Below are 19,930 nucleotides of genomic sequence, written 5' to 3' on the forward strand. Positions count from 1 at the left end.
CTAGGCATGTAGGCTTCAATAGTTGTGGCACACGGGCCCAGTAGTTGTGGCGCACGGGCTTAGTTGCTCTGTGGCATGTGGGGTCTTCCCAGACCAGGGCTCGAACCCGTGTCCCCTGCATTGGCAGGCGGATTCTTAACCACTGCACCACCAGAGAAGCCCTAAACCTGACATTTCTTATTACAGTTTGTATTGTTTTCTGTTTGTTTAAAGTCCCAGTTTAAAAACAGGCGCTTTTCTTATGAATAAGTCACTATGCCATTTATTATAAATGATTATGACTTAATAATCATTTATTAGAAATAATTTGTTGTAAAAATAATAAACCCATTTTATAACAAGTCCAATTTATTTGTAATTATAGAGGAACAAATGACATACATAATTACTTCCTAATTTGTACAAAGGCACCATATGGGTTTAATGAACTTAGTGAACTTTGAAACTAAAAAAATTTCCCTTCAGACATTATTTTAGACTTTAACAATTACCTTCTTAAATAACCATAAATTTAGAATTTCAAGAAAGAAAAACTAGCAATGAAATTTACATATTTAAATAGCTCTTTCATTATCAAAACTTTCATAAGCCTACTTTCTGTATCTTTGGCAGGAACACCAACAGAAAATCCACTGAGAAGTTTTAACTGCATAGCTATGTTTGAGATGAAGCATATTGGGATCTCTTTTATTATTTTTCCTGAGAAATTACATGGGAATTGTTATTTAAGAAAAGAATGTGATAAATAACATTGCTATATTAATACTCATATAAGGTGCTAACCATATTACATAATACTCATGTGTCTGATAATAGAAGAGACAGCAGCTCATTAATCTATTAATAATAATTGTATGAAATTGGCACATAATTATCTATACATTTCAAATTTCTGAGCTGTATGTAATTTTTCATATAAGTGAAAAATTATTCTCAGGTCATCATGAATTGAAGGCGGTGCAGCTCATAAAATTAACCAGAGGTAGTGTGATATGACAGGAGGAGTCCTGAAGTCCTGAAGCTTATCAGTTCTTGTCCCAGTTCTAACACAGCTAATTTTTTTTGGTCAAGTAATGCAAATGAGAGAGATGATGTTGGCCTGGACTACAGTGATATCAGTGGTCAAATTCTGTATGTATTTGGAAGTACTGCATGCAGGTTTTGCTAACTGATTAGATGTGGCCTTTGAAAAAGAAGGAAGTCAAGGATGACACTAAAATTTTGACCTGAGCAACATGAAGAATGGAGTTACCTGCTCTTAAGTAAGAAATACAGTGACAGATTGGAATGTCAGGAGGTCAGCTGAGACATGTTAAGCACGAGATGCCTATAGAGTCTTTAGACAACTGGATATACCAGTCTGGAGTTCAGGGAAGGGAATCAGACTGGAACTTCCAGATTTGGAGTTGACATTGCATAGATGGTATTAAAGCCATGGGACTGAATGAGATCACCCAGAGGGGAATATGGATAGGGGAAGAAATCAAATGGATTCTGGATATATTCTGTAGTTAGAATTGACAGAATTTGCTGGCAGTTTAAATGTAGGTGTAAAAGATAATATTCAAGGATGACTCCAAGGATTTGGGGGGAAAATGAAGCTAATGATGGACTGATCCTGGGGCTCTCCGAAACAGACTGAAGAGGAATGGTTAGGAGGGAAGGAATGAAACCAGGGAAGCGTGATGTCTTGGAAGCCAAGTGAAGAAAGTGTTTCAAGGAGCAAGCAATAGATTAACATGATTAACATGAAAACTGAGAAATGGCAATTGGAGATCCTGGTCAATCATACTTAAAGCAGTGTGGATTGAGAGAAATGGGAAAACAGGGTAATGATGGGAACTTAAGTGAGAACAGAAGAAGAATGTAGACAGATTACAAGATTATAGACAATTCTAAGTCATTTTGCTGTAAAGGAGAGAAATGAGGCAATGGTTGCAGGGGGAGGTGGGTCAGTTTGTTTGTTTGTTTTAGGATGGACAAACACTAGCATGTATTTATGTTAATAAGAATGTCATCGGAGAGGGAAACTTTAAAGACACATGAGAAAGCAGGGGAGGGGTGTTGCTGAAGCAATACAGAGGTTGGGCTTCTAGTATGTAAGCGAAGTGCTGGCCTTTGCTAGAACATGGATATCAACATGAACAAGAGAGAAGGTAAAATATCTTTTGGCAAGTTGTCGGTAGGTGGGTAGATGTCCTGGTAGCCTGCAGAATTTCTCTTTTGATTAACTCACTTTTCTCAATGGATCAGGAAGCCAGGTCATCAGCTGAGAATGAGTTCAAAGAGAGAGAATATATGAAGTGTTCAAGGAAAGTATAAGTGTGAATGGATCAGGCAAGTCTCTAAGGATTGCTGGGAAGCATACCAATCCATTTCAGGTGGGTTTTCATGAACTGAAAGTGAGAAAAGACAGTATGGATTTGTTTTTTCCTTTAGTCACAACCAGTGGCTTAGGGCAGACATGTTTAGATGGGAGTTTTAGATTTAACCAGCTCTGTGGTTTAGGTAGACAAGTAAGAAAAGGAATGGGGGCAAACATGCTGCAGGTATATGCATGAGAGTGATAATGATTAACCATGGAATTTAACCTACTTAAGTAGGGAAGTGAGAACACAGAGTGGGGTGGTCAAGGTCAGTGAAATGTGGCAGAATTAATGGACTGTAGGTGCAATGAGTTAGAAGGATTTTTGGAGTTTTGTGATGAGAGAGTGAGCTAAAATATGAGAGATGGTATTCAAAAGTATGTTTGAAATTGAGATTATGAACGGATCTCAGTTATTGTTAAAAGCGAGTTGCGCCTTGTGAACCATGTTGGTGAGAGGCAGGGAGCAGGCTGGAGGCAAGATCACTGGAGGAGGTTCATCTCCACCAGGAGGAAGGTAAATCTTGGTTTGCAAGAGTTCAAGCTACTAGGTCTATCCTTGAAGGGAAAGGGGTATTTGTAAGAAAGTTGATAGATTTTTACCCAAAGATGCTGGATCTAATAGGAAGACTGAGAGTGTTAGCAGTTAATCTAAGACCTTGAGTGAAGAATCTGGATCTGGGCAACCCGGGGGCTGTGTCCCAACCTCGGGTGCCAGGGGCCCTGGGCGTTGCTAGGCAACTGGGAAAAGCCGCCCACACAGGTTCTGATCTTTGGTCCACTTCCGGTCTCTAGCCGGCTTTGACTCCAGCACTGAGGGGAGGACCTACCTGGCCAGAGCGGCTTGCGAGCCAGAGGGCCAAGGTGGAGAGGCAGGTGGGGCAGTTAGGAGCTCCAGGGACATCCTGGTCCGACTGAAGGACTGCTTCCTGTGCCGCCATGAAGAAGCTTTTCACATTATGGAGAAGGAAGGATGAGCCCCACAGTTCTTGCTCACACCTGCCCATAGGCGGGCCAGCCAGCATCGGTCCTCCAGCCCAGCCAGGCTACGACCTTAGAGATAAGGATTTAAAGAAACTTCACAAAGCTGCCTCGGTTGGGGATTTAGAGAAGGTGAAGGAGTATCTTCAGCTCAAGAAACATGATGTGAACATGCGGGACAGAGAACACAGGTGACCAGAGTGATGAAGGGCAGCATGGAGGGGGAGCTGGGGCCACTGGGTCCTCTAACCAGAAACAGGACTTGTCTGGACTACCCCACTGGTTGTCACGCTGAGTTTCCCATAGTGGAGAGGTCTGGCAACCACTGGCAGAGGGTCATACCCCCAACTTTCAGCTTCTTGGTTTTAGAAATGTTCACCTGGATATCTGAAGGCATTTGTGTCCTTCCCAATTCCCTCCACTCCTCCCACTGCCTTAATCTCCACTGGGCACTTCACCCTTTCCCCATGCTATGGTTTTTCTCCTTTGGTATATACTGTCCCCAGCCACTAAGATTTCCCATATTCCTAATGTACTAATAGGAAAAGGGTAGAGGCGACTTCCCAGAACAGTGCTTATTAAGATTTTAAGACTTTGAAAGAGCGAAACAATTAACTTTTTAATGTGGATCTCCCATGAAAAATTTTTTTCAGTTGTAGAGGATCTTCAAAAAGCTCATCAACAACCACTTACTGCGAAAACAAAATTTATTATATTTTCTCTTTCTTCCTGGTTCAGTCTCAGAAGATTGTGCTTTCTAAGAATTTGTCCATTTCTTCCAGGTTGTCCATTTTATTGGCATAGAGTTGCTTGTAGGCATCTCTCATGATCCTTTGTATTTCTGCAGTGTCAGTTGTTACTTCTCCTTTTTCATTTCTAATTCTATTGATTTGAGTCTTCTCCCTTTTTTTCTTGATGAGTCTGGCTACTGGTTTATCAATTTTGTTTATGTTCTCAAAGAACCAGCTTTTACTTTTATTGATCTTTGCTATCGTTTCCTTCATTTCTTTTATTTCTGATCTGATCTTTATGATTTTTTTCCTTCTGCTAACTTTGGGGTTTTTTTTGTTCTTCTTTCTCTAATTGATTTAGGTGTAAGGTTAGGTTGTGTATTTGAGATGTTTCTTGTTTCTTAAGGTAGGATTGTATTGCTATAAACTTCCCTCTTAGAACTGCTTTTGGTGCATCCCATAGGTTTTGGGTTGTTGTATCTTCATTGTCATTTGTTTCTCAGTATTTTTTGATTTCCTCTTTGATTTCTTCAGTGATCTCTTGGTTATTTACTAGCACAATGTTTAGCCTGCATGTGTTTATATTTTTTAGTTGTTTCCTGTAATTCACATCTAGTCTCATAGCGTTGTGGTTGGAAAAGATACTTGATAACGATTTCAATTTTCTTAAATTTACCATGGCTTGATTTGTGACCCAAGATATGATCTATCCTGCAAAATGTTCCATGAGCACTTGAGAAGAAAGTGTATTCTGTTGTTTTTGGATGGAATGTGCTATAAATATCAATTATGTCCCTTTTGCTTAATATGTCATTGAAAGCTTGTGTTTCCTTATTCATTTTCATTTTGGATGATCTGTCCACTGGTGAAAGTGGGGTGTAAAAGTTCCGTAATATGACTGTGTTACTGTCGATTTCCCCTTTTATGGCTGTTAACATTTGCCTTATGTACTGAGGTGCCCCTATATTGGTTACCTAAATAATTACAATTGTTATATCTTCTTCTTGGATTGATCCCTTGATCATTATGTAGTGTCCTTCTTTGTCTCTTGTAATAGTCTTTATTTTAAAGTCTATTTTTGTCTGATATGAGAATTGCTACTCCAGCTTTCTTTTGATTTCCATTTGCATGGAATATCTTTTTCCATCCCCTCACTTTCAGTCTGTACATGTTGCTAGGTCCAAAGTGGGTCTCTTGTAGACAGCATATATATGGGTCTTGTTTTTGTATCCATTCAGAGAGTCTGTGTCTTTTGGTGGGAGCATTTAATCCATTTATATTTAAGGTACTTATTGATATGTATGTTCCTATTACCATTTTCTTAATTGTTTTGGGTTTGTTATTGTAAGTTTTTTCCTTCTCTTGTGTTTCCTGTCTAGAGAAGTACCTTTAGCATTTGTTGTAAAGCTGGTTTGGTGGTGCTGAATTCTCTTAGCTTTTGCTTGCCTGTAAAGGTTTTAATTTCTCCCTCAAATCTGAATGTGATCCTTGCTGGGTAGAGTCATCTTGGTTGTAGGTTTTCCCCTTTCATCACTTTAAGTATGTCCTGCCACTGCCTTCTGGCTTGCAGAGTTTCTGCTGAAAGATCAGCTGTTAACCTTATGGGGATTCCCTTGTGTGTTATTTATTTTTTTCCCTTGCTGCTTTTAATATTTTTTCTTTGTATTTAATTTTTGATAGTTTGATTAATATGTGTCTTGGTGTGTTTCTCCTTGGATTTATCCTGTATGGGACTCTGTGCACTTCCTGGACTTGATTACTATTTCCTTTCCCATGTTAGGGAAGTTTTCAACTATAATCTCTTCAAATATTTTCTCAGTCCCTTTCTTTTTCTCTTCTTCTTCTGGGACCCCTATAATTGAAATCTTGGTGCGTTTAATGTTGTCCCAGAGGTCTCTGAGACTGTCCTCAATTCTTTTCATTATTTTTTTCTTTATTCTGCTCTGTGGTACTTATTTCCACTATGTTATCTTCCAGGTCACTTATCTGTTCTTCAGCCTCAGGTATTCTGCTATGGATTCCTTCTAAAGGATTTTTAGTTTCATTTATTGTGTTGTTCATTATTGTTTGTTTGCTCTTTCGTTCTTCTAGGTCCTTGTTAAACTTTTCTTGTATTTTCTGCATTCTATTTCCAAGATTTTGGATCATCTTTTCTATCATTATTCTGAATTCTTTTTCACGTAGACTGCCCATTTCCTCTTCATTTGTTTGGTCTGGTGGGTTTTTACCTTGCTCCTTCATCTGCTGCATATTTCTCTGTGTTCTCATTTTGCTTAACTTACTGTGTTTGGGGTCTCCTTTTCACAGGCTGCTGGTTCGTAGTTCCCGTTGGTTTTGGTTTCTGCCCCCAGTGGGTAAGGTTGGTTCAGTGGGGTTGTGTAGGCCTCCTGGTGGAGGGAACTGGTGCCTGTGTTCTGGTGGATAAGGCTGGATCTTGCCTTTCTGGTGGGCAGGACCGGGTCTGGTGGTGTGTTTTGGAGTGTCTGTGAACTTATTATGATTTTGGGCAGCCTCTCTGCTAATGAGTGGGGTTGTGTTCCTGTCTTGCTGGTTGTTTGGCATAGGGTGTCCAGCACTGTAGCCTGCTTGTTGTTGAGTGGAGCTGGGTCTTAGTGTTGAGATGGAGATCTCTGGGAGAGCTTTTGCCATTTGATGTTATGTGCAGCCAGGTCTCTGGTGGACAATGTCCTGAACTTAGGTCACCCACTTAGAGGCTCATACCTGATACCCAGCTGGAGCACCAAGACACTGTCAGCCACATGGCTCAGAAGAAAAGGGAGAAAAAATAAAGAAAGAAAGGAAAAAAATAATAAAGCAAAATAAAATAACTAAAATAAAAATAAATTTTTAAAAATAAAAAATAATAAAAGAAAAGAAAGAAGAGAGCAGTGAAACCAAAAAACAAATCCACCAATGATAACAAGTGCTAAATAGAATACTAAAAAAACAAACAGGGATTCCCTGATGGCGCAGTGGTTGAGAGTCTGCCTGCCGATGCAGGGGACACGGGTTCGTGCCCTGGTCCGGGAAGATCCCACATGCCATGGAGCGGCTGGGCCCGTGAGCCATGGCCGCTGAGCCTGCGCGTCCGGAGCCTGTGCTCCCCAACGGGAGCGGCCACAACACTGAGAGGCCTGCATACCACGAAGAAAAAAAAAAAAGAATTAACACCAATTCTTCTTAAACTCTTCCAAAGAATTTCAAATGAGGGAACACTCCAAATTCATTCTTTGAGGGCAGCATTACTCTGATATCAAAAAAGAAATAAAAGCCACCCAAATTGGAAAGGAAGAAGTAAAATTATCTCTGTTCACAGATGACATGATCTTATATGTGGAAAACCCTAAAGATTCCACAAAAAAAAGGTTAAAATTAAGAAATTATTTCAACAAAGTTGCAGGATATAAAATCAACACACACACACACAAAATGGACAGACAGAACCTTAGGACAAATGGCAAAACAAAGCTCTACAGAGAAATTCACACAGAGAAGCACACACATACACACTCAGAAAAAGAGAAAAAGGAAACTATATATATATATATATATATATAAACAGGAGGAGAGCAACCAAATCAATAAACAAATCTACCAATGACAATAAGCTCTAAATACTAAACTAAGATAAACATAAAACCAGAAAGAAATTAGATGCAGATTGCAAACCCAAAGTCTACATTTGCTCCCAAAGTCCACCGCCTCAATTTTGGGATAATTCGTTGTCTATTCAGGTATTCCACAGATGCAGGGTACATCAAGTTGATTGTGGAAATTTAATCTGCTGCTCCTGAGGCTGCTGGGAGAAATTTCCCTTTCTCTTTTTGTTCGCACAGCTCCTCGGGTTCAGCTTTGGATTTGGCCCTGCCTCTGAACGTAGGTCACCTGAGGGTGTCTGTTCCCCGCCCAGGCAGGACGGGGTTAAAGTAGCAGCTTATTAGGGGGCTCTGGCTCAGGCCGGGGAGAGGGAGGGGTACGGAATGCGGAGTGAGCCTGCAGCAGCAGAGGTCAGCATGATATTGCAACAGCCTGAGGTGTGCTGTGTGTTCTCCCCGGGAAGTTGTCCCTAGATCACGTGACCCTGGCAGTGTCAGGCTGCACAGGCTCTCAGGGCTGGTGGGGGGAGGTGTGGATAGTGATCTGTGCTTGCACACAGTCTTCTTGGTGGCTGCAGCAGCAGCCTTAGTGTTTCATGTCCATCTCTATTGTCCTCGCTGATAGCCGCGGCTCATGCTCGTCTCTGGAGCTCATTTAGGCCGTGCTCTGAATCCCCTCTCCTCGCGCACCCACAACCAATGGTCTCTTGGGCACGTCCAGACTTTCTCCCGGACTCCCTCCGGCTAGCTGTGGCACACTAACCCCCTTCAGGCTGTGTTCACGCAGCCAACCCCAGTCCTCTCCCTGAGATCTGACCGCTGAAACCCGAGCCTCAGCTCCCAGCCCCAGCGGGTGAGCAGGCAATATTCTCAGGCTGTTGAGTGTTGGTCGTCACCGATCCTTTGCATGGGAATCTCTCTGATTTGCCCTCTGCACCTCTGTTGCTGTGCTCTCCTCCATGGCTCCGAAGCTTCTCCCCCACCCACTCCCCATCTCCACCAGTGAAGGGGCTTCCTAGTGTGCGGAAACTTTTCCTCCTTCACAGCTCCCTCCCACTGGTGCAGGTCCCATCCCTGTTCTTTTGACTCTGTTTTTTCTTTTGCCCTACCCAGGTACGTGGGGAGTTTCTTGCCTTTTGGAAAGTCTGAGGTCTTCTGCCAGCGTTCAGTAGGTGTTCTGTAGGAGTTGTTCCACATGTAGATGTATTTTTGATGTATCTGTGGGGAGGAAGGTGATCTCCCCATCTTATTCCTTCACCATCTTGAAGGTCCCCCTGTCACATAGGGTTTAGACTGCAATTGGAAGAGTGAAATATTCAGCAGGCGGGCAGCAGCCGCGCAGCAGCCACTTCTGCAACACCTCCTGGGAATTACTCAAATGCCAATTACTTTCTCTCAGAGAAAGAGAAATTGGTTTTGTTTTTGCTTTTTGGTTTTTGTTTGTTTTAATGAAAAAAGGAAACTGGAGTTGGAAAGAGAATTAGATCTAAAGATTGAGTAAAAGCCACCTACGTTCCTTGGGACTAAAATTTTGAGATATATATAACAGTGGGTGAAGGGGATGGGTCAAAATGTTTTTTAGGATTTGCTATGCTACTGCAAGGATTTATTTTAGGTCAGCTTAAAGCCTTTCGGCCCCCTATGTTCAGGTTGAAGACTGGAGAAACTTCCTATTACATAAGGAAATTTACCTTTAAGCCAAATTATGGATGTCAACAAAAAGGCTAATTAGTGCTTTTCCTGTGTCATGATTTCTGAGAAACCAAATTAGTTATCAGAAGTTTGTTTGGAAAGGATGGAATCGTGGCAAAACAAGGTAGATCATTTTGAGGGATATTTCATCTAGACCATGATGTCTGAGGAATCATTTTTGTTCTACAGAAAAACAAAGTATTCCTTTCCAACGGCTGGGAAGTATGGGTTCCTTAAATTCATATATTCTTTACCATGAAGGATGTTAATCATGGATAACTTCTGGTTTCAGTCTATCACTTAGCTGACCATCCTCTTTCTGAGTACAGTCTTTCTTCAGAGAGAATGACATAATTGCTTAGGTTTCTGGTTTTTTGAATTATAGTTATAGTCTTGCCTTCCAGAGATTATATTCAGGTAAACTTGATTGGAGTTTTTGTATTTCCAAATTGTTCAAAATTATTTTTATATTTTTTGGGTTTACTCCCATAAATGGTAAGTTATATCATCATGTTTGGATTTTATGAGCCTTGTTCTTTGAAAGTTACCTTATTTTCAAGTCCTTGTGGGCTACATTTTGCTACTCTTAGTGTCAATAACAGTTCTGTTTAGGTACCCATAAAGTACTTCTGAGGACCTAAAATGAAGTGGGAAAATGGCATCTAAAATCTTCTGTTCGGGACCTGGGCTATCTGTATATAGACTTTGTATTATGAAATTATCTTAAAATTAGGATATAAAGACATCACCTTCACAAATAAATAAAAGTTTATTGAGGGTTAGTCTAGGCTAAAAGCTACAAAGTTTAAATGGAGCTCATTAGTATCTGTCATACTTCATGACTATATGCTTGGTTTCTGGGAGGCTACATAGAATATGGTTCTTTGAGAAGTAGAAATTATTTTAATAACTGAAAATTAGGTTGAGATCTACAACTTAAAGAGTTCTTAGGCTTTCACCTTTGTGTTCACTTCTTAGATGCAAATGACGACTTTAATAGTTGAGCAAAGAGAAACACACACACTTAGGTGTAGTATGCCATGCAATAGGCAAACATAGGCAATGTCTTTTCCTCCTGTTAGCTGGCACATGTATCTTAGGTTTTGGAGATCATTTCTAGATATAATTGGATGCCTAATTTTATCATTCTCCAAGGCTCATACTCCATTTTGGTGTTTGAAAAAAACCTATTGTTTAATGCATAGTTAAATTTTCTTTGAAGTGAAACCAGTTAAATATTTGATCTTCAGGCATTTGCACAGCTCTTTTAATTCAGTAAAAGCAATTATAATTAATTAAATTTTGTGTAAACATAAATAAGTACACAAAGCAAATACCTTAATAATATATGATCTGGCATGTTCTTGGGCATAGCAGATAACTTCTCAAAGTAAGACTTATCTATAATTATCTATCTAACTTTGTGTTTCATTATATTGATACAGAACAGCTTTGCACCTGGCCTGTGCTAATGGATATTCAAATATTGTATCTCTCTTAATTGAGAAACAGTGCAAAGTAAATGTCTGGGATGGTGAAAACAGATCTCCATTGACTAAGGTGTGCTGATTTTTCCTTTTCAATTGAATTACATTTGAGTTCTTCTCCTAGTTAACCTTTGTTATATTTCATATTTTAAAACATAGTATTAAACATTAGTTTAATATATCAGATCCTAAATAGCAAATTGTTTACCCATCTATTCTTTTTGTACTGACAGGCAGTACAGTGTGGCAAGGAGAGTTGTGCTACTATTCTTCTAGAACACGGTGCAGACCCAAACCTGGTTGATTTATACGGCAATACTGCTCTTCATTATGCTGCTTGTCATCAAAGTGACTTATTAGTTGCAAAATTGCTTGAACACAAAGCTAATCTTGAAGCTCAAAATAAGGTATCTTCTATTAAAAACAATACTTTATATTTTAGAAAACAGTAAAAGAAGGTATTCATTGCAGATAATTTTATCTGTTGAGACACGTTATATAAAACATGAATTTTACAAAATGAAATTAGGGAGAAGGAGAAGGAGAATGAGATTATCAAATACTGATAAGGTTTTTCTTTTTAAAAAAAACCTTTCTCCATTTCATTTCAGATTATAATCTTGACCTCCAAAGCAACATGAGGTTTAATAATTATAACTGTTCAAAGAAGTACATCGCGTGAGAAATACTTGATTTCCCTATAAATGAACATTGATTAAAAATCATGAAGACTATGTCCTTTTATATCTCATGAATAATTATAATAGAGTAAAATTAGAAAATCACTTGTTATACTAAAAGTAATCCAAGTCACCTATTAAGACTTTATGGATAACTGATTAATATATGTTTTTAAGCTTCCTAACACTTTAGTTCACTGATACTTTATCTGCATGACAGGCCAAAATAAGTGCCAGCCTTGGAAGTTTAAATGAAACCCTAGGAAACTCAGCTGTAACAACATTATGAAATGTGAATTGATGGTTTGCAATATTTATGTTAAATTCTAGGTGCTCACTAATTAAATACTCCAGAGTGATCTTGCCCACAATTTGAATTAAGCCTAAAGCAGAAACTTCAATTTTATTTTTTGACTGGCCAACTATATTTTATTTTATTATTATTTATTTTTTATAATTTTTATAATTTTATTTTGATTTTTTGACAGGCATATATATATTCTTTTTTAGATTCTGTTCAATTATAGGTTATTACAAGATACTACAGAGGTTTCTTATAAGCATACTTATTTTTTAAATTGAACTTAAATTAAAAGGCATGCAATGTTAGTACAATATTTTAAATAATCATTTTGAAATAATTTTTCCAGGATGGGTATACTCCACTTTTACTTGCCATTACTGAAAATAATGCAGAAATGGTAGAATTTCTTCTGAAGAGTGGGGCAGATGTGAATGCTTCAGATAAGAATCAAAGGTATAATTAATGTTAAATAAGAGCATATAACTATAGCTATCTAACAGGAATATACACACATGCACACATATGTTAAATTCTAGGTGCTCATTACTTAAATACTCCAGGCTGCTCTTGACCTCAGTTTGAAGTAAGCCTATATATATATATCATATATGTATATATGAGACATATTTTTGAAACTGGAAAGATTTGGCCATATGATTTTGGATAAATTACCTAGATTCCCAGGATCTATTTTTCTATCTGCAAAATCAAACAGTTGGGTCAGATTGGTATGTTATTACTGCTATTATTTTTTTAACATTAGAATCTTACACAGAAACTCAATCTCCAAATCCCAGATGCTGTAGTTAAATGGGGATAGGATACTCAGAGTCCCAGACACTCCCCTCCATAGAATTTTTGAGACATCTCCTGGAAAGCACTAGTGTTCCCAGGAGCAGGGGTTGAAAACCACAGAGCTAGCTGCTTCCTACAGACTCTTATCTTTAGACTTCATGATATGATCTGTGATTAGCACACCTTTTTGAGTAGATCTGCCCCACATTTTACATTCTTGCCCCAACTCTTTTCCTGATCATACATTTAAACAGTAAATTTAAAAGACTCATTTTTTAAAAAGTACAAGACATGGTTAAGATTCATAAATGGACACATTTATATCTCTTGCTCCAGAACAGCCCTTATGATTGCTCTCAGTGATGAACCAACAAGTTTAGTCAGTCTTCTTCTTCAGCAAGAGGTGAACCTATCTTGTCAAGATATTTATGGATTCACAGCTGTGGAATATGCTTCTTTCAATGGTTTTACTATGTAAGTGATACTGCATATCTTTTAACAATTGTGTGGAATTTGAGCATAAGAAAAGAAGCACGAACCCCAAAGTACAAAGCACACAATAGGGGTAAACACATGAAGAACTCTGGACCCATGGATCCAGGGATGCTTGATTTTCGCTGTCAATATAAGAACAGCAATATAGGACCCAATCAATATAAGAACTGCAGGTAGGCTGAGTCTACAGATTAATAAATTCCCAGTGGCATGGGAATTTGAAGTATGCCAGAACAGGGATTCCAGCAACTAGTGACATACCATTAATAAAACATATGGGCAATAGAGGAGATTGGCAGTGATGGCTGGGTAGAAAGACCCTGAGTGCACCTCCTCTCATGGGCATACCAAAATTACAACTGTTTACAAAACAATCATTGATGAAAAAGACTGGAATTTACCAGAAAAGATCTTCTACAACTAAAGATGTAAAGAAGGAACCATAACTAAATGTGTAGGAGGGGCAGAATCATGATATAGTTAAGTCCCATACCCCCAGGTGGGTGCCCAACAAGTGGGAGAATAATTACAATTGCAGAGGTTCTCCCAAGGGAATGAGGGGTCCAAGCCCAACATCGGGCTTCCCAGCCTGGCGGTCCTGCACCAGGAAGACAAGCCACCAGAGCATTTGGTTTTAAAGGCCAGCAGGGCTTATTTTTAGGACTCCCAGAGGGCTGGAGGGAATAGAGACTTCTCTCTTAAAGGATGCACACAAAGTCTCACACTCTCCAGGACCCAGGGCAGAAGCAGTAATTTGAAAGAAGCCTGGGTCAGACCAGCTGCTGTTCTTAGAGAGTCTCCAGGAGAGGTGGCAGGTGGCAACTAGAGTTCACCCTGGGGACACATACACTGGGGGCAGCCATATTGGGAGCTTGTTCTATCACATGGACACTGGTGCTGGCAAGCACCATTCTGGAATCATTCCTTTAGCTTATTGGCCTCAGGACGCAGTGCTGCCCTGGCCCAACAGTCTGTAGGCACCAGTGCTGGATGCTTCAGGTCAAGTAATTAATTAACTGGGCAGGAACACAGCCCAACCCATAGCAGACAGGCTACTTTAAGGCTTCCTGAGCCCACAGCTGCCCTTCGACAGGGTCCTGCTCACCAGAAGGCCCAGGACCCAGGCCCACACTCCAGTGCATAGGCACTAGACCTGGGACCCCCAGGGCCCTCCAGCCAGAGACCCTAGGACCCAGCTCCTGTGGACCTGGCCCACCACTAGCAGGCCAGACCCTGCCCAGGGACCTGGTCCCACATACCAGCAAGCATGTTCTAGCCTTGGGACCAACCTCACCCACCAGCAGGCAGAGAGCAGCCACAAGACAACCACAGCACTGCAACCTACAAAGCCAGCCCCTCCACCAGCAGGCCAAATCCTGCCCTGTGACCAGCTGGGCCCTGGTCCCACCTACTACCAGGCCAACACAAGCTTGAAGACACCCTGGACCCTGTAGCCAACTGTGTCAGGAAGTGGCCCCACCCATCAGCAATTTGACACCAGCTCTGGAACTCCTGGGACCTGCAACCAGACCCCAGGATCCAGCTCTGTCCATCAGTAGGCTTGCACTAGCCCCAAGACCTGGTTTCATCCACCAGTGGGCAGGCAATAGCACCAGGGTCTTCTGGACCCTGACTTTGCCCACTAGGGAGCCAGCACTAGCCACAGGGTCCCCCAGGGTTCTATAGTCAGCCACCTCATAACCTGGCCCTCCCAACCAGTGGGGCAGGGCCTGGCAATGAACCAGACCAGGGGCCAACCAAGCCTACAAGACTGCCCATAGTAATCAGCCTGCCACAATAGAAGGACTCATACAGCCCACATAAGGGGCACCCCTAGAGCATATAGCTCTGGTGACAAGAGGAGAGTGCACTGCTGGGATGCATAGGCCTACGAAAAGGCCACTTATCCAAGGAAATGTAACCAACCTACCAGATACATAAAAATAAAAAGTGAATTAGGCAAAATGAGGTAAAAGAGAACATGTTCCAAATGAAGGAATAAGATAAAATCCCAGAATAACTAAGTGAAGTAGATAGGGAATCTACCTGAGAAAGAGTTCAGGGTAGTGATTGTAACAATGATCAAAGAACTCAGGAGAAGATGGATGCACAGACTGAGAATTTAGAAGTTTTTAACACGGTGTTACAAAATATAGAACAGCCAAACAGAGTTGAAGAATACAATGACGAAATGAACAATCAAGTAGAAGGTATCAACAGTAGACTAAATGATACAGAGGAATGGATCAGTGAGCTGGAAGATAGAGTAGTAGAAATCACTGATGCTGAACAGAAGAAAGAATGAAAAGAGTTTAAGAGATCTCTGAGACAACATCAACCACACTAATATTCACATTATAGGGGTCCCAGAAGGAGAAGAGAGAAAGGGGCTGAGAATATATCTGAAGACCTAATAGCTGAAAACTTCCCTAACGTGGAAAAGGAAACAGCTTCCAAGTCCAGGAAGGGCAGAGAGTCCCATACGGATTAACCCAAAGAGGAACACACCAAGACACACTGTAATCAACATGGCAAAAACTAAAGATAAAGAGAGAATATTAAAAGCAGCAAGGGAAAAGCAGCAAGTTACATACAAGGGAACTCCCATAAGGCTATCAGCTGACTTTTCAGCAGAAACTCTGCAGGCCAGAAGGGAGTGGCACAATATATTTAAAGTGATGAAAGGGAAAAACAAGGGCTTCATTCAGATTTGATGGAGAGAAAAAAAGTTTTACAAAGAAGCAAAAGGTAAAAGAGTTTTAGCACCACCAAATCAGTTTTGCAAGAAATGTTAAAGGAACTTATCTAAACAAAAAAGAAAAGGCCACAACTAGAAACATGAAAATTATAAAAGGAAACAACACATCAGTAAAGGCAAACATACAGGAAAGGTAGGAAATCATCCACGCACAAAGCTAGTAAGAAGGTTAAAAGACAAAAGTAGTGATATCATCTATATCCACAATAAGCAGTTAAGAGATACACAAAACAATTAAATATAAAACATGATATCAAAAATAGTAATTGTGAAGGGAGTAGAATAAAAATGTAAGGTTGTTAAAATGCATTTGAAATGTAGAGATCAGCAGATGGAAATCAAAAGAAAGCTGCATAGCGATACTGATACCACACAAAATGGACTTTAAAACAAAGATTGTTACAAGAGTCAAAAAAGGACATTACATAAAAATCAAGGGATCAATCCAAAAAGAAGATGTAATAATAGTAAATATATGTGCATACAACGTAGGAGCACCTAAATACATAAAGCAAATATTAACAGACATAAGGGAAGAAATAGACAGTAACACAATAATAGTAGGGTACTTTAACACCCCACTTATATCAATGGACAGATCATATTCAGACAGAAAATCAATAAGGAAACACTAGCCTTAAATGACACATTAGACCAGATCAACTTAATAGATATCTAAAGAACATCCCATCCAAAAGCAGCAGAATACACGTTCTTTTCAAGTGCACATGGAACATTCTTAAGGATAGATCATATGCTAGGCCAAAGCAAGCCTCAGTAAATTTAAGAAAATTGAAATCATATCAAGAATCTTTTCTCACCATGATGCTATAAGACTAGAAATCAACTACAAGAAAAAAACTGCAAAAAACACAAACACATGGAGGCTAAACAGTATGCTACTAAACAACCAATGGCACTGAAGAAATCAAAGAGGAAATCAAAAAACACTTGGAGACAAATGAAAATGAAAAAAAACAGCGAGATATCACCTGGATGAAGAAAAAGTGGTATATATATATATATATATATATACAATGGAATACTACTCAGTCATAAAAATGAATGAAAATTTGCCATTTGCAATACCATTGCCATTTGGATGGATTTGGAGAGTATTATGCTTAGTGAAATAAGTCAGAGAGAGACAAATACTATATGATATCACTTATTTGTAGAATTTATAAACAAACTAGTGAACATAACAAAAAAGAAACAGACTCATAGACATAGAGAAAAAGCTAGTGGTTACCAGTGGGGAGGGGAAAGGGGGCAGAGGCAAGATATGGGTAGGGGATTAAGAGGTGCAAACTACAGTGTATAAAATAAATAAGCTACAAGGATATATTGTATAGAACAGGGAATATAGCCAATATTTTACAAAAACTATAAATGGAGTATAACCTTTAAAAATTGTGAATCACTATGTTGTATACCTGTAACTTATAAAATATTGTACATGAACTACACCTCAATAAAGAAAATAAATGTATGGGCAATAGAGTTGGGCAAACAATGATTAATCCACACAAGCCCCTTTCATTGTTTTTACATATTGGTAATGTAAATATTTTGTTTGTTTTGAATATTATTGTTAATTTGTTATTAGCTAACTATAGTTTAAGTTTTCAGAATTCTTAAGTATATTCTCATTATACCCAAAAGATAAAACTTTTCATGATGAACATGAATTTCTGATTTTCATAGTCAATGAGAAATAAGGTGCAATGAACAGAAATTATTTTATAGCTAATGAATTTAAACAACATATAGAATATTTTCTTTATAATTTTAAGGGCAATTTTAAATTATGCATACGTATTTTTTCTAGTTTATTGTTTTATTATTCTTCTTCCATCTACTTTATTCACATTTTAACAATACCTTTTAATCATTAATTTCATATGAAAATCACAGGGGGAGAAAGAACGAGAAGGGGGAAAGGGCAAGTAAAATAATTTTCATATACACATTCAGATGTTTATTTTAAACCTCTTAATTTAATTGAACTTTAGAAAATAAGGAATTCATAATCTATTAAATATGTCAACCATAATTGAATACAGTATTTCCGTCTTTGCAATATTGGACATGTGTACTTTGTTTTACCTTGGTATAAGCAAACCATATGTTTAAAAATTTAAATAAAATAAAGAGAAAAATTACTGGTGAATATATGTAGTATAAAAAGGATTATTTGCTTTATAACTGGGGTTCCTAACTGTTCATTTATCACTTAAAAACTTTGGATATATGAAACTAGGAGACACATATATCTGTACAATAATATATTTATTGGTCTGAAAACAGTACTTATCTAAATAATTTGTTTACATCTATATGTCTTATGAAGCTATTATTGGGTAAGTAGATAAGTAGGAAATTTCACAATCTTCTTTCATCTACCCTAAGTGGTTTTTAGAACATTCTTTTTGTAGTTTGCTCCATCACTAATTTAAGAATAAATGACAATGGCATTTTCATCATCTCAATATTACTTTAATACCGCCAATGTTGAAAATTCTAAGAGCATTATATTACTTTTCTTTTTTCCAAAGAGGTAAAAGGGAAGAGAGGTAATTTCCTAATGACCAAGCAATTACATTTAGGATGTGAAAACTATCAGCATATAATAAAAATTGCAAATGACTTTAAGCTGCAATCTAATGCCCCCATCCTCTTTTTTGTTTTTGCCCTTCTTTTGTAATGGTAACTAAGCTTTCTGTAATTGTGACTTTTGTTGGTTAAGTAGCTATTGCCTATCTACCATAGTGAGTACACAGCCTCTATTTTTTAGTACCATTTGTTAGCTCTCTTTCCTGGTACATAAGGTCTACTGCTTTATTCAGAGTGGAAACATAGAATAAGTGTTTCTCATACACATAGTTTTTAAAAAATAGTGAAACTGTCTCAACTGAGGGAATTATATTTAGATATTTATTTTACAGTTAGCTTTACCCCATACATTGCCTCATTCCTTTCACTGAAATTCTGAAATCATATGTCTATTAATGAGTGGCTAGAATGGGCTCTTTTCAGGCATGGAGAAAAGGTTTATTCTTTACTGGATATGGTTCAGTCTTAGACTGAGTTAAATGTCTTCACTTTGTCAATTTACTGTTAAGCCCAAGTGTTATGAGCTGAACTGAGTTCCCCCCAAATTCATGTTAAAGTCCTTTCTCACAGTGCCACAGATTTTGGATAACTACATTTGGAGAAAGGGCCTTTAAAGAGTTGTTAAGTTAAAAATGACTGTGCATTAGGGTGGTCCCTCATCCAATTTGACTGTTGTCCTTATAAGAAGAGGAGATTAGAGGGACAATTTATGTGAAGAGGCAGCAAGAGGACAGTCATCTACTAGCCAAGGAGAGAGGCCTGGAATAGACAGATCCTTCCTGTGGCCCTCATAGGAAACCAGCCCTACTGGCACACTTGATGTTGGACTTCCCACCTCCAGAACTGCAAGTAAATAAATTTCTGTTGTTTAAGCCACTCAGTCTGTGGTATTTTGTTATGGGAGCCCTAGCAATCTAATACACCAAGTATAACTTAAGCCACTTTTTCTACCTTGTCAGTGGCTTATCTGTGGTTATAGGAAAAAAAGAAGTGCCAGAAAATGCGAGTATGTGAAATAAAAAGCATCTATTGATGGAGTTGGCTTGAGAGGAGGCTTGAGGTCAGCTGTGTGTGATATGCTTGGAAAGGCATTAGCTAATGTCTACAGTTTTGACTTGATAATTAGGTATTATGAATTGAACTGAATATTTATGAATGCTGGAATTCATATATATCTTCTCTTTGTGGATAGATATCACCAATTAATTGCTAATTATGAAAAGAAGAACGTTAAACAGATATCTAACTCTACAAATACAACTTTGGACTCTATCTGATACAGAAGAACTGGAGGAAGGTAAGAAGATACAAAATGAACAAGTAGTTTTCCTTGTTGATTTTTATTTGTTTGGTTTTTAAGAAGGGACACGGCTTTTGCCAATAATATCTAGATTTGAAATTTTCTCCTATTTTGAATGCTAAATATTTTT

The 19,930-nt window shown here is 38.6% G+C and overlaps 1 protein-coding gene across 1 annotated transcript; it reads left to right on the forward strand.

Annotated features, from left to right (window-relative positions):
- Positions 1-3,304: 3,304 nt before the first annotated feature.
- ANKRD7 (ankyrin repeat domain 7) lies at positions 3,305-19,777 on the forward strand (the record flags this gene model as incomplete). The annotated part of the gene is made up of 6 exons (XM_081244384.1): positions 3,305-3,537; positions 10,811-10,925; positions 11,086-11,259; positions 12,183-12,289; positions 12,968-13,105; positions 19,693-19,777. 6 exons carry the CDS (start codon positions 3,305-3,307, stop codon positions 19,775-19,777), a joined length of 852 nt encoding a protein of 283 aa, XP_081100510.1.
- Between the last annotated feature and the right edge of the window lie 153 nt (positions 19,778-19,930).

The sequence above is a fragment of the Mesoplodon bidens genome (genome assembly GCF_964165515.1).
Source record: "Mesoplodon bidens genome assembly, chromosome: 9".
Taxonomy (NCBI): Eukaryota; Metazoa; Chordata; class Mammalia; order Artiodactyla; family Ziphiidae; genus Mesoplodon; species Mesoplodon bidens.